This window comes from Microplitis mediator, chromosome 8 (assembly GCF_029852145.1).
Source record: "Microplitis mediator isolate UGA2020A chromosome 8, iyMicMedi2.1, whole genome shotgun sequence".
Lineage (NCBI taxonomy): Eukaryota > Metazoa > Arthropoda > Insecta > Hymenoptera > Braconidae > Microplitis > Microplitis mediator.
The window spans coordinates 21652050-21667045 of NC_079976.1; the positions used below are offsets into that span (position 1 = coordinate 21652050).

The 14996-nt window shown below is 30.2% G+C and overlaps 2 protein-coding genes across 2 annotated transcripts in view; both read left to right on the plus strand.

Moving 5' to 3' along the window:
• Positions 1-14731, plus strand: part of LOC130672619 (uncharacterized) — a 169100-nt gene extending 154369 nt beyond the window's left edge. The window contains exons 17-18 of the mRNA XM_057477258.1: positions 9234-9638; positions 13997-14731. Coding sequence (XP_057333241.1) covers positions 9234-9638; positions 13997-14580 — 989 coding nt within the window. The 3' untranslated portion in view covers positions 14581-14731. The remainder of the gene's footprint in view (positions 1-9233; positions 9639-13996) is intronic.
• Positions 1059-5326, plus strand: LOC130672622 (serine/threonine-protein kinase MRCK alpha-like). Its single transcript, XM_057477262.1, has 4 exons — positions 1059-2167; positions 2255-2490; positions 4615-4678; positions 4765-5326. Exons 1-4 carry the CDS (start codon positions 2120-2122, stop codon positions 5071-5073), a joined length of 657 nt encoding a protein of 218 aa, XP_057333245.1. The 5' UTR covers positions 1059-2119; the 3' UTR covers positions 5074-5326.
• Positions 14732-14996: the final 265 nt, after the last annotated feature.

Consider the following 14996-nt stretch of genomic DNA (forward strand, 5'->3'; position numbering starts at 1 on the left):
AAATTTTAATTTTGGAATTTTATACCTCGGCGATGGCTTATTGAACAGATAAGTTCAGGATATATTTTTGTAGGGAATTGAACGCTCTACAAAAAAAGTCTCTTATCATTTTTTGATAAATCCATCTGTTCAAAAGTTGTTGGAGCTCGAAGTCAAGTTAGAGTAAATTTCGAGATCTTTTTACTTTTCCGGCGAAACTATCGGACTTATCATAAAATGTCATGAGATCTTTTTTGTAGACAATTTTATTTCCTACAAATTATTATCAATAAATTTTTTTCAAATTCTGCATTGTTTTCTAGTTGTTTCCATTTTAATGCCAAGCTCTTAAAATCGATCAGAACACTACTTTTTTAGAAGCTTGGCATTAAAAAGGAAATAATTAGAAAAAAATGCAGAATTTGGAAAAAATTTATCAGTGATAATTTGTAGGGAATAAAATTGTCTACAAAAAAGATCTCACGACATTTTATGATAAGTCCGATAGTTTCGCCGGAAAAGTAAAAAGATCCCGAAATTTACTCTAACTTGACTTCGAGCTCCAATAACTTTTGAACAGATGGATTTATCAAAAAATGATAAGAGACTTTTTTTGTAGAGCGTTCAATTCCCTACAAAACTATATCCTGAACTTATCTGTTCAATAAGCCATCGCCGAGGTATAAAATTCCAAAATTAATTTTTTTTTTCCCATGTTATTTAAATGGAAAATGGAAAATCGTGAATCGCCACTTTTAAATATTAATATTAAGGTCTCATATTTTAACAGGGTTTTTGTCTAGAGATACTCTTTCGATTTTTCAATGTTCTTCAAGAAAAAAAAAAAAAGTCAATTTTTTGAGACACTCTAATATATATATATATATATATATATATATATATATATATATATATATATATATATATATATATATATATTTAATGTATCGTTTTTGAAAAAATCTAAAAGTTATTAGACGTGAGCTAACTTTTTAGTATCATAAATGTATGACAACTAAATTGAAATTCTTTGCCCTCATCGCTTTTTATAAAAATTATCTAAAGTATTTGAATTCCCGCTTTTGCAATTTGGTGAAGATTTTTGCTAATTTATTATTGGTTAATAAAAATGACTATTACTGGAAACTAATATTAATTTTAGATCTTCAACGAGACATCTTACGGGGTATTTTCTAACAAAGTATCTTCCACTTTGTGTTTAAGGATGTCAATTCAATGATAAATGAGCTAAACTAGTTTTTTTACTGACAATAAGAGTAAATATTTAAAAACTTTTATATTATATTAAACAGAAATACTTTTTTTTAAAAATACTCAGTACAATCTTATACAAAACAAATTAAAATCTTAAGTACAAAAATCTTTCTCATATATTTATCGTCTCGCTTTAATCGTAGCAACTGTTACTTGTTTTTTCTCTTCTATTACAAAATTTGATGAATACACCTTTATTATTGATATAATTGATCATTAATAACGATAATTGTGTTTCAGTGGCCATTAACAATTCAAACTTCTAATGAGTGCCAAGTGATAATTTTTGAAATTTTTAAATAAATAAATAAAATGTGAGCAGATTAAAAATTTAAAAATGCGTATTTCGATAATTAAAAAATCAGTACGCGCATTTTTTTCAATTCCATTACTTTAATTTATTTATTTAAAATTTATAAATCGTCTCATGTCTGCTACATTCACACTCATAAACTTCTATGATCCTGAAGTTAGCTGACGTCAAATAATTTTTGGGTTTTTTTCAAAACGATAAATAATAAAAAAAATATTTTTTAAAATTGCACATATAGTTTATTAAATTTTCTACTTGTGCATATTTTTATTTTTTTTTGTAATTGATTTTTTTAAAAAAAAATCTGAAAATTGTTAATCGTCTGTTAACTTCTGGATCATGAAGTTATTATTAGATGTCGGCTAACTTCAGTATCATAACTTCTTAATATTTTAAAACTGTTTAGTTCATTGGCATTCGTTTTAATAATTAATCAATAGTTGTAAAGTGTAACATAATAAAGTTTTTTTTTTAATAAATATTATAAAAAATAAACAAATAAGTGAATATATTGATGAGCGTTTGTTGATTTCAAAGTTCTTTTTAGTAAAAATGGAAAATTCTAACTCACGCAAAAATGTTCAAACGTTGATGTTACAGGTTAGTATGAAATAATTTTTAAATATGTAATTTTATTCTGGTTTTCTTATTGTTATCCTAAAAATTTTGATTTGTTCTGTTATTAAGGATCAAAATTTAACTGAAAAATTAGAAAAGGTTAAAAACAATTTGAAAATACTTCGAAATGAACAAATATTGCTATGTAGTAGTAATTGGAAAATGGAAATCGATGTCATGAATTTACAATTAGAAAACGAACATTTAGAAGATGAAGTAAACAGAAAAAATCAGTCTCTTATTAATATGAATAAAAATTGCAAACAGTACAAATCTTGTAATAAGAAAGAACTTCAAGATTTCCGGTTAGCAAACATTTTTTTTTTATTCTATTTTCATCATCTATTCACTGAGAAAAAAAAATAGATTTCAAGTAATTAATTTTTTTGTTTCAATAAATACACAAAACAAGTCATTTTTTTCCAAAATAAAATTGATCCTTATCAAAAAAATCCATATGGAAATCCAGCTTAGGTTCCTATGTGGATTCCCACATGGCGTTTTCGGATGGATTCCCATATGGTTTCCTAATGAAGGAACCCAGCATAGATCCCGATATAGGTTCTCACATGGGTTCCTATGGGATCCCACATTACGCCAAATCCATACGGGAATCTAATATAGATCCTCAGGTGGATTTTTCCCTCAGTTTCCCATGGGAATCTGCACCATGTCAAAATCCATATGGGAATCTTGTATGGATCAAGAATCAGAAAAATTAACAAAAAGCCTCACGTTATTGATACAAATACCATAAAAAGTATATGTGTTTTCATAAACTTTCCTAGAGTACAATACCTTTGTATGATTCCTAATTTAGTGATTTATTAAAATTATTTGTATTTTCTATACGAATGTAATACTTCTTGAGTAAATTAATAAATCAATAACTTATTACTAATATTGATGTAAAGAGCATCGATTAATTACTTTTTTGATAAAAAGTATTCTACCAATAGAATATCAATCTGTTCTTTTATTTAAATACGCGTATTAATAGACGATAGACAGAGAAATCCAAATACCCCGGATTCTATAGAAATGACTTACATATCAACCCAGATACCTGTATGAATTTCCCACAAAGAGTCCATATACCCAAGTTCCTGTATAGGCATCCAGATACCTACAGTTTTCTACATGGATTCTTAAATAAATTAATATACTCCTATAATTTTCATGGATTCTTAATAAATTTATACTTTCCTATATGGATTCCTCTGGGTTCCCATGCAATTCCTTATGGAATTTTTTTGATAGGGTAAAATACCTAAATCAACAATTTTTTTTCTTTTAAAGCATACATTTTTTTCTCTCAGTGTTGTACTAATGTTAATTTTAGTAATTAAAAAATTTTGATAAAAGCTGTGGACGAAAAGAAAATTATGGAAACGGTTCCAATAATTCTATAAAATTGTTTCCTATACCAACATAGGAATTATGACCATAAAATATGGGAGCAGTTTCTATAATTATAGGAATGTTTCCCATAATTATAGGAACAGTTCCTATAATTATGGGAATCCTTTCCATAACATATAGGAATGAACCCTACATTTTATAGGAATCATTCCCATAAATTATAGGAACCATTCCCATAATATTTTGGGAATAGTTCCCATACTATTATAGGAACCATTCCTATAATATTATGGGAATGGTTCCCATACTATCGTGAAAAAATTAATTCAAAGAGAGTGGTAATCACTTCTACAGTATACAGAAATATTATTAAATATAACAACAAAAATTCAAACATTGGAAAAAAATTTGTATTGGGCAAAAACATTACAAAAATTTTTTTTTTAACAAATTTAGTGTCGACGAAGCTTCATTTGAATCTCTCCATATCATGAGGGAAATTTCTACACTGTTTTGCAAAAAAAATTTTTATAATATTATGGGAATGGTTCCCATAACGTTATGGGAATAGTTCCAATAATATTATGGGAACTATTCCCATACCATTATGGGAATGGTTTCTATAATGATATGGGAATAGTTTCCATAATATTATGGAAACTCTTCCCATATACTATGGGAACCATCCCTATAATAGTATGGGTACGATTCCTATTTCATTATGGGAACTATTCCCATAATACATAGCAAAAGTTCCCATGATTTTCTTTCCGTGTACTTAAAGTTTTTTCCCTGTTTAGAAAATCTCATAGAATCCAATAGATTCTCACAAATTCCTATAGAGATTTTATAAGAATGAATGATTTTTATGAAAAGTGCTATAGTTCAGTATAGGGCCTTATACAAACAGCTATAAGAATCTATCTAATTTTTTAAGCAGGGTTGAGAATCAGCATTTTTTCACTATTAAAGTTATAAACATCAGAAATAGTTTTAATTATTTTCTATTATGAATTAATCACAAAAATCATTTAACATAAAAAAATAAAGTTTTTTTTTAATTTTAGTGGTTTTTTTGATAATGAATCAAGACATTATTGTGATTTATTATCAAACGCTAAAAATGAATATGTAAGTAATAGAGAACATCTTTGTACTTTTGAATGTGATAAAAAACAAAAAATAATACTAAATTTCAATTGTGTGTATTTTAAAAGGATTCCCAAAGCTTGAAGACTGATATCGAAAATTACGAAAGACAAATCGCATTGTTAAATAATGACTACAAAAAAATTCAAACTGATATGGATAAACTAACACAAAAATTTGGATTAATCGAATTGGGAACAAATGAAAAAGCCGACCAAGTTAATAAGATTAAATCAACTATACACTTCTTAGAAAACAATGAATCAGTTATATTATCTGCTGTAAAATCATATAAGAATAAAATCCGTGACCTATCTAAAAAAATTGAACAAAAAGAACGTGATATTCTATCAGCAGCAGATAAAAAAATACTATAGTACCATTAATTATAGTACTGCAATTTGGTGTCATTGATTAAATTTATAATTATTTATATAATTTTTGAATAATCAATTATGATACAAAAACAATACATTGTTCAAATTATTTTTCTTCCTCATTGTATAGTAAATAAATATCAATTATTTATAAACATTTGATATCATACTTTGTTAGAGGTTCTTCCCTTATGTAATAATAAAAACAATTCTTGTTACATTCATGTCATTACATTATTTCTGACAATTAATAAATAACCATACGAAATTACTTAAGATCATAAATTTTTTTATTTACAATTATTCCTTATTGACGAAAATCCTCAATGGTTCTTAGACCCTAACCCTAGCGGATCCGAATTACGGTAAATACAGTGATTTACTGTAATTTACGGTGCCTAGCATAATTACCGTAAATTACGGCAAATTACGGTAAATTGCCGCAATTTACCGCAATTTTACGGCGCCTAGCAGAATTACCGTAAATTGCGGCAATTTACCGTAATTTACGGTAATTCTGCTAGGCACCGTAAATTACGGTAAATTACGGTAAATCAATGTATTTACCGTAATTCGGATCTGCTAGGGAATGGACCCAAATTACGGTAGATTGTGGTAAATTTACCGTAAATTACGGTAATCCACCATAAAATAGCGATTTACCGTAAATTACGGCGGATTTACCGTAATTTACGGTCCCGTGTAGAAAAAATTTTGTTTCATAATGAATTTAGATCTGAATTTCATGACGAAACTCAGAACGTGACACAAATATGACTACCATCATGAATTGACTTTATCTTTTTGTCTAGTAAATCAGTATCAATTATAAAATTAATTTATTACGTCTTTGAATTGGACTTGGGATGACTTTGATAGAAAGAAACACTTGACTGATTTATTACTGAATTAAACCTTTTGTCAAATTTATCAATTCAGAAATTACCAATAAACTTCTTCTATCAAGTATAGATTTGATTTACGTAAATCAGTTTCGATTGTAAAATTAATTTAGTGAATGAACTTTGGATCACTCGGATTGAAATTTAACTGAGTCATAATTTTGACGTGATTAAAGTTCTTGATACAAATACGTGATAAAAGTCATATTTGTGTCACGATCCGAGTTCCGAGATGAAATTTATATTTAAATTCATTATGAACAATAATTTTTTTTACACGGGGTGATTTTACCGTAATAAATGATAATACGGTAATCCGCCGTACATTACGGTAATTCGGTAATCCACCCGAATTTTTTACGGTAGATTTACCTAGATTTACGGTAAATCAGGTCTGCTAGGGGATATACTTACAGGAATGCACCATTTAAATATAGTGAAAACCTAAACATGCAAACCTCTCAATAAGACAATTTATAGATAAATTGAGAAAAATATAGATAGCCCGAACTGGGAATCGAACCCAGACCAATTCGGTAACGCGCCGAGTGCTCTACCAGTTGAGCTATCCGGCGCTATACTATATTCCGTTCAATTTGATCTATAACTTATTGAGCCACACCGTCCATCGTACGGAAATACACCATGTTTAGGTTTCCACTATATTTAAATGGTGTATTACCGTCCGATGGACGGTGTGTCTCAATAAGTTATAGATCAAATTGAACGGAATATAGTATAGCGCCGGATAGCTCAACTGGTAGAGCACTCGGCGCGTTACCGAATTGGTCTGGGTTCGATTCCCAGTTCGGGCTATCTATATTTTTCTCAATTTATCTATAAATTGTCTTATTGAGAGGTTTGCATGTTTAGGTTTCCACTATATTTAAATAAGGATGAAATCCTGTTGCAGCAACGGGATTTTCATGTTATAGCAACAGGACAAAATCCTGTTGCTGCGCCTATTTTTTTTTTCCGTGTAATGTTATGCAGGTTGTCACTCTGATTATAGCCACAATTTAAAACTGATCGCTTTTAAACTTGGTAGAAATATTTCGTGGGTGACTACCTTGATTGTGTTCGAAAATGAACTCAATCGGTTGATTAGTTTGGAATTTATAGCATTTCAAAATTTTCAAAATGTCAAAAATTCATATTTTTACTTATTCTTTCTCCAATATTTTTTGAATGTGACAACTTATCGAATTTCTATAATAAGCATCTGATGGCTCTTTAAATAAGCTTGAACAGGGGTTATCAGATATTTTTGGCTGAGTTTTTTTCGGAAACAAAATCTCTAAATACAAAATACAGACCGCACTTTGATGCACTACTGTCTAATCTAGCGAAGTGCGCTTAAATTATTTGACAATATTCGTTTGTTCAAGAGAAAAACTCGGCCAAAGTTTCTATTTACTGCACAAGTGCAACAAAGATAGAACCGTTCGTGGGTTTGAGTGTAATAGAGAGAGAAGTACGAACCCCTTAATATACATGCTTATACATGTGCCTACTATCTGGTCATAAAGTATTGACCCTAAATTTAAAACATGAATAACTTGTGTTTAAAAAAATCGTATTAGAACATGAAACATATAGATCGTTAGATTAAAGTCTCATTTACTCATATCCAAAATTTCATGAACCTAAAAAATTTTTTACCGGAGATATAAACAATTGAAGGTTGAAAAACGTGGTTTTTGAGGGGTATAAATTCAAGCATGAACTTTGATTGTTTACAACTTGTTAAATAATTGTTCTGTTGCTACGCTGATTTTTTGGCTATAGTGGATCCTTGCCGAATAGAATTCACGAAAAAAAAAATTTTATTTTTTATAAATTTTTTCTGTAATTTGTAATTTATCGTCACGGACCATCTTGTGATCTAATTAAGATACGAATTAGATTCAAATTAGTACTTACGCAGAAAGCGATATTGAATATTTTACCTGAGCGATGACTGATGCCGATCGCGATTCTTCTGAATTATAAGCTTTTTTAGTTTTCACGCAGGTGTTACAACCGCAGTTAACCCTTAGAGTTTACCATAATGATCTATTGTCATCATTTTTGTTAAAAACGTCCAAACCATAAAAGTTTGGTTTCTATACCTGCGAGACTCAGAATTTTTACTTTTCTTTGTTTGCTTACCGCCACCATTTAAATGTAGTGGAAACCTAAACATGCAAACATGCAAATAACCTTCTCAATAAGACAATTTATAGATAAATTGAGAAAAATATAGATAGCCCGAACTGGGAATCGAACCCAGACCAATTCGGTATCGCGCCGAGTGCTCTACCAGTTGAGCTATCCGGCCCTATACTATATTCCGTTCAATTTGATCTATAATTTATTGAGCCACACCGTCCATCGTACGGTAATACACCATTTAAATATAGTGGAAACCTAAACATGCAAACATGTAAATAACCTTCTCAATAAGACAATTTATAGTCTTCCTCCAGAATTGAGTTATAATCTGGCACGAATTTCTTGTGTAAGGCTTGTACTAAGCTTGGAATTGAAATCTGGTCACAAGTATCTGTAGCAAGACACATACGTAGAAAAAGACACTAGTACCTATCGATCTTGAGAGCAGACTTGCTCAAGAATTGAAAAAAAATTGTTATATGGGTAAATAGCGTTGTTTTAGGGTTAAAATATTACAAGAGATGGAATCACTTGAAAATGAAAATGCCTGAGGTAGCAAATAGAGTACTACCGGTCGAAAACATTTTATGGTCTTATCCCTCGCAGATTTGAATCATGGTGGAAACACCGTGGAAGTGTAAGCACCGTGGGTCCACCGTGCTTACATGGTGGGTTTGTTCCCTTTCACCACCGTGTATACACAGTGTTTTCACTGTGATTACGCGGTGTATCCACCGTGATTCCACGGTGGCTTTATGCTATTTCACCACCGTGGTTCCACGCTGTATCCACCGCGTAATCACAGTGAAAACAGCGTGTATACACGGTGGTAAAGCCACCGTGGAATCATGGTGGATACACCACGTAATCACAGTCGTAAAATGGAACAAACCCACCGTGTTTTCACCGTGATTCAAATCTGCGAGGGATCGAATAATATTATTTTCTGTAGTTTTTAGTAGACATGCAGAAATAAATTGTTTCTCAATATGAAAAATATCGTTACTGAACATTAATGTTTACATTTTTTGATTTGATATTAGCAATTGCTGACAATTAAATCTATTCAAACTAATTAATTTGAAATTTTTTCCATTATTAAAGATATTAGTGAATATCCTAAAGATGGTGGCTGGTCTGAATGGGGTCCATGGGTTTGTAGTGCAAGTTGTAACGGAGGAGTGGGTAAGAGAAAACGTGTTTGCAATAATCCTGAACCTAATATCAAGGGTGAACCATGCATGGGTCCAAGTGAAATGACAGGAAGATGTAATACGAATCTTTGCGGTGATATAACTCGAGATACGATTACTTTAGTAAATCGAAGAAAAAAAGAAAATCATTTAAGTCTTGTTGTAAAAGAAGGTCAGCCAATAACTATTCCTTGTGATCCTGATATTATCACTAGAGTAACAGAAGAATCTCCTGAATCTAAAATACAGTGGTCACATGATGGAATATTTGTGGATGCAGATAATGATCGAATAATTATCGATAAACATAATATTGGTAATATATAATTGATTTTTTAATTTCTAACTAGTTCTGATTCTTACTAAAACGGTAATCTCGAAAGATCGATTTTTTTTCGAACGGGAGTAACTTTATGAAAATTAGACTAAATTTGAAGATTATTTTTAGAAATCAGAAAAAGCTATTAGGCGCGCTTTTCATAGTAAGTTTTCCATATTTAACTTAGTGAATTTTTAGATGAATATATTATCTAATTTTTCAAAGTAATTGTTGAGCTGATCAGCTATAAGTTCTTTAATTTTTGTGTGCGTTTTATTATAGGAATTTTATTTTTTCGATTTTTTTTTTGAGATTTTGAAAAGTAAAAAATCATTTTTTCTTTCTTTCATAAATGATTTAAAAACTTGATCTAGAAACTTGATGAAAACTTGATGAAAAGAGAAATGGGATAAAATAAAGTCTTAGAAGTTTTTTAACTTCTCGCTAAGAAAATTATAAATTTTTCAAAAAAAGTAAAGTTATTGGTTTCGGTCCGATTTTCTAAAACCGAGTTCTGAACAGATTTCGACGGTTCAAGCTCCTAAGAAGCTATCCTGACTATTTTCAAGAGGATATCCGAGTGTATGTATGAGTGCATGTACGTACTGTAAATATTCTATAAGTTTTAAACGAGTGAACTGATTTGGATCCTTGATCCAGCATTCAAGAAGACATTCCTAAATTCCTAAACTCTGTAAATAATTGAGCTTGATCGATGCAGTATGTTTCGAGTTATTCCAAAACAAAATTTTTCAAAAATGTTTCCTTAGATAACTTTTAGTATACTTGACACATTGATTTCAAAATCTAATCAACTCTAAAGCTCTATAAGCCGCACTGAGTGCCGCCTCAACCATAAAAATCGGATTGATTTGTCAAGAGACATCGTTGTCGAAATAATTTAAAAAAAGTCTTTGTTTCTAATAAACTCAAAAATCAAAAATCTAATTGATTTTGCTGATGTTTTCGCGTTTAAAGGCTACAAAATTGCGTTGGATGCCGTATTAAATATCATAATCGTTTAATTAGTTCGAAGGATATCAGCAACGAAAAGTTACAAAAATAACAATTTACTTCAGTCTTCTCGGATAGCGCATAAAAGTGCTTGATGATCGCTACATAAATTGTTGCAATCGATTCGTTTGTTTAAATAATATCATCACCAAATTTTTGAAAACTTACTGTTTTTGACAATTCTTTCTGAATGTTTTATATATTTACTCGCTGGTTCAATTCAAAGTTCAAGTAACTCTTTATCTTGACCATTTCTATTAATTTTTGCCCAAATACATTGAATTTATTAAGCATAACCATGAGTAAAACTTCTAAAAATGGTCCTTATTGATCATTTAAAATTTCCCGAATTCTCGGAGATTAATACAAAACGCCACTTTTTTTCGAGCTCAAAGAGCTCAAACATGTATCAACAACAATGTTTTAGAGCTCAAGAAGCTCGAAAACCGCAGGAAATTTCGGGGCTGGCCCGTAGGGTTAAGCGTTTTTCAGATTCTTTTAATTGTACATAAAGGCAACATGGACATCATAGAATGATGTGAGCTACCAAACATTGTTTACAAAAAATTTTTGCCTACATTTTGAATGCTATGTCCCCTTCCTCTCTTCCCTCTTGACTTAATATGTGGGCTACTCTCCAAAAATAAAATTTTAGGAAAAATGTCTTTTCGAGATAACTTTTAACATACATTATGGATTGATTTCAAAATTAAATCAATTCCAAAACTCATAAAAACTGCTTTGGATGCCGCCTCAACCATCACAATTGGATAATTTGTTTAAGAGATATCGTTGACGACAAAAATTAAAAAATAAATTTTTTTTTAATAAAACCAAAATCGTTAAACTGATTTATCCCAAAATTTTTTTAGCATTAGAGACTAAAAAATTACGTGGAACGTCGTATTAAAAATCAAAGTCGGTTAGTTAGTTCAAAAGATATTGGCGATGTAAGATTGAAACAATAACAATTTACCTAATTTTTTCCGGATAACTTATGTTCTAATTTTTCCAACGTTTTAAATTTTATGTCGGCTCTTCGTCTCTACCGTCTTTTTCGATCACTTCATACTTTATTTTAATCGGTTGATTAATTTAAATAATATTGTCAACAAAATAATTAAAAAATCATTGTTTTTTACGTTTTTCTCGGATTTTCCATACGAGGAGAAAAAAAACAGGTAATTTACCTATGTTGCATAATAATATTTCCTATGTTCGCATAGGAATTTTTACTATGCGGACATAGGAATTTTTACTATGCGAACATAGGGAAATTACTATGTTGACACAGTAATCTTCCCTATGTGAACATAGGAAAATATACCATGCAACATAGGAAAATTTACTATGTAGCAAAGGGAAATTTACTATGCAACATAGGAAAATTTACCATGCAGCGTAGGAAAATTTACTATGTTAACATAGGAATAATTCCTTTGTGACATAAGAATTACTCCTATGTTAACGTACTAAAATTTCCTATGTTAACATAGGAATAATTCCTATTTTTCACATAGGAAAAGTTTCTATGCTACAAAGGAAAAATTACTGTGGTAACATAGGAATAATTCCTAGGCTGACGTGGGAATGTTTCCTATGTTGACACAGTAACTTTTACTATGTTAACATAGGAACTTTTCCTATGTATTATAGGAAAAGTTCCTATGTAACATAGTATTTTTTCCTATATTTCTATAGGGAATTTCCCTATGTTTACATCGGAAAAATTCCTATGTGCACATAGGAATAGTTACTATGCCAACATAGGAAAAATTACTTTTTTTTTTTCTCCGTGTATCTTACGCTCTTATCTGATCTAACACTCATTTAACTTGAAAATAGATACAAAATAATGTTTTCGACTCGAAGAGTTCTAAAACAGAGGGAAGTTTTGAGGTTGGTCCCAATGAATCGCTTCCAAATTTCATCAGCTCTAGAACTCAATAAAACGCGTCGATTGACGCCAGAACCACCTTAAACAGTTTATTTGTTCGAGCAATATTCATTCCGACAAATTTCGAAAATAACAATTTACCTTTACTTCTCTAGGTACCTCATAATATAATGGACTAAATGTTTCAAAGATTATACCAGATCATCTTCACTGTCTCTTTCAATCAGTTCATAATTCATTGTAATCGATTCATTAGTCTAAGATATATCGTCAGCAAACCATTTAAAAAATTACTGTTCTCTAAACTTTTTACGGTTGCTTCACACTTCGGAATTATGATCTAATTAAATCTCTTTTCACTCTATCTTGATTAATTCGATTTAGTTATTTTTTAATATTTCCGTTTATTTAAAAATAACCGTACACAAAAATTTTAATTTAGATGTTTTTTATTCACTTTAATTTTTTCAATTTTCATAGTTCAAGGCAGAACATAACTTTTTGTGAGCTCGAGAGCTTAAAAAACAAATGCGCTCAATAGTATTTTTGAGCTCGAAGAGCTTGAAAGTAGCGGGAAGTTTTCTAGAATTGGACGAAAATTTACTTTACGTACATGAGACTGCATGCTCTATTATAGCTCAGTAGTAACCTTGGATGCATGATTATGCCTGTTTATGTATGATCAGGCCTGAAATTAGACATGATCATGTCTGTTTATGTATGATCACGCCTGAAATTAGACATGATCATGCCTGTTCATGTATGATCATGCCTGATGTCAGATATGACCATGCATGATCATGTCTGAAACGTTAAATACGTTCAGGCCTGATCATGTCTGTTCACGTCTTATCATCCTTGTTCATCTCTGATCATGCCTATTCACGTTTGATGTCAAATCTAATCATGCCCGGTCATTTTTCATGTCTGATCCGGTCTGAAGACTCATGCCTGTTCATGTCTGATCATTTTTTCCCGGGTTACTATCGAGCCAAGCAGCCAAGATCGGCTGCTGAGATTTGGTTTTAACTTGATTGCACAGAGGGTTTCAGCCATGCTTGTCTATTGAGACTCGACGGATTAGAAAGGACCAATATTGGTCTGCATGTCAGCATTGGCGGTTCTTACTCGAGATTAAACTAATTTAAAATTAAACTGAAATCAATAACTTGTTAATTAATTTTTCTTAGGAGGAAGTTAAAAATTAAAAAAAGAAGTGTTTAGTAATTTGAGCCTAAATAAAGTTTAAATCGAAATGTCCTAAACTCAACTGTAACATCTTCTTCCCTATGACTTTAAAAACATTTTTTGTTTTCAATTCGATTTCAAAATTAATTTTTGATTTTAATTTTAGCATTAATATAAAAAATCTACCTTTTCATTCCTAATACAGCCGGATGTCACTATTATTAGTAGCATTTAATTCTGCAATCTATTGTTACAGTTATTAGGGAGACAAATGTTAATGACTCAGGAGTTTATTCGATTACTTCGCATAGAGTTGATAAAACTCATGTAATACTCAAGATGGTAACCTTGGCGGTACATCCAGTGAAAACAATGATCACTATACGTGAAACTTTGCCAATGACCATTATCTGCCATTGTGCAATACTTGGATATGCTTATGCCAATTTAAAAGTTAGTTGGTTAATCAACAAAAAATTATGGAAAGATTATGGAATAACATCGCCTTTATCCGTTAATATCGATTTAATTCCTGCGATAAATAAAACTCACCATGGACTTTGGGAATGTTTTATTGAAGAGGATGATTTGAAGTTTAAATGGACGACAAATGCAGTCTTGATTAATGTCATTGATCCACCAAATTGGCGAACTTATTTGATGGAAGATGAATTTACTAAACCTTTTTTCGGATGGATGCCAAATGAGTCATATGTTATCGTTTCATTAATCTTAATATTAATACTTTTTACTTCATTAATTATTGTTTGTCTTATATATTTTCTAAAATTTCAAGCTTATTTGAAAAAAAGAGCGTCAAATTACTTAAAAAAAAAGTAATGTAAAGTGAGTAGTAAAAAAAAAAATACACTACATAATACGCACATATACGTTTCATAAAAATCTTAAATAGTATGTTTTTTTAAAGCCAAATGTCAATGACTTTGAGAAAATTTAAATAAATAATGATTAGTTATCGATGTAATTTAATACCGAAAAATAAGATGTCATTAATTGAAATATTTCTCTTCATTGTTTCTTATTGAATAAAAGTTTAATAATTAATGAAAAATTGTTATTTATTTCGGCCTCACTAGTATCATCTACACTGAGAGAAACAATTTATATTTTTAAGAAAAAATGCTTGATTTACGTATTGCAGTTACTCAAATAGTGCCAAGCAATTATTTTCTTTAATGAAGTAAAATAATTACTTTACTCAAGTATTTTATTTACTTGCTTAATATACTAAGAAA

What these genes read in the sequence shown, in the direction of transcription:
- LOC130672622 (XM_057477262.1), top strand. Translation starts at nt 2,120, where the DNA reads ATGGAAAATTCTAACTCACGCAAAAATGTTCAAACGTTGATGTTACAG. An exon ending in TTCAAACGTTGATGTTACAG is followed by an intron (nt 2,168 to 2,254) that starts GTTAGTATGAAA and finishes TCTGTTATTAAG; the next exon opens with GATCAAAATTTAACTGAAAA. An exon ending in CAAACGCTAAAAATGAATAT is followed by an intron (nt 4,679 to 4,764) that starts GTAAGTAATAGA and finishes GTATTTTAAAAG; the next exon opens with GATTCCCAAAGCTTGAAGAC.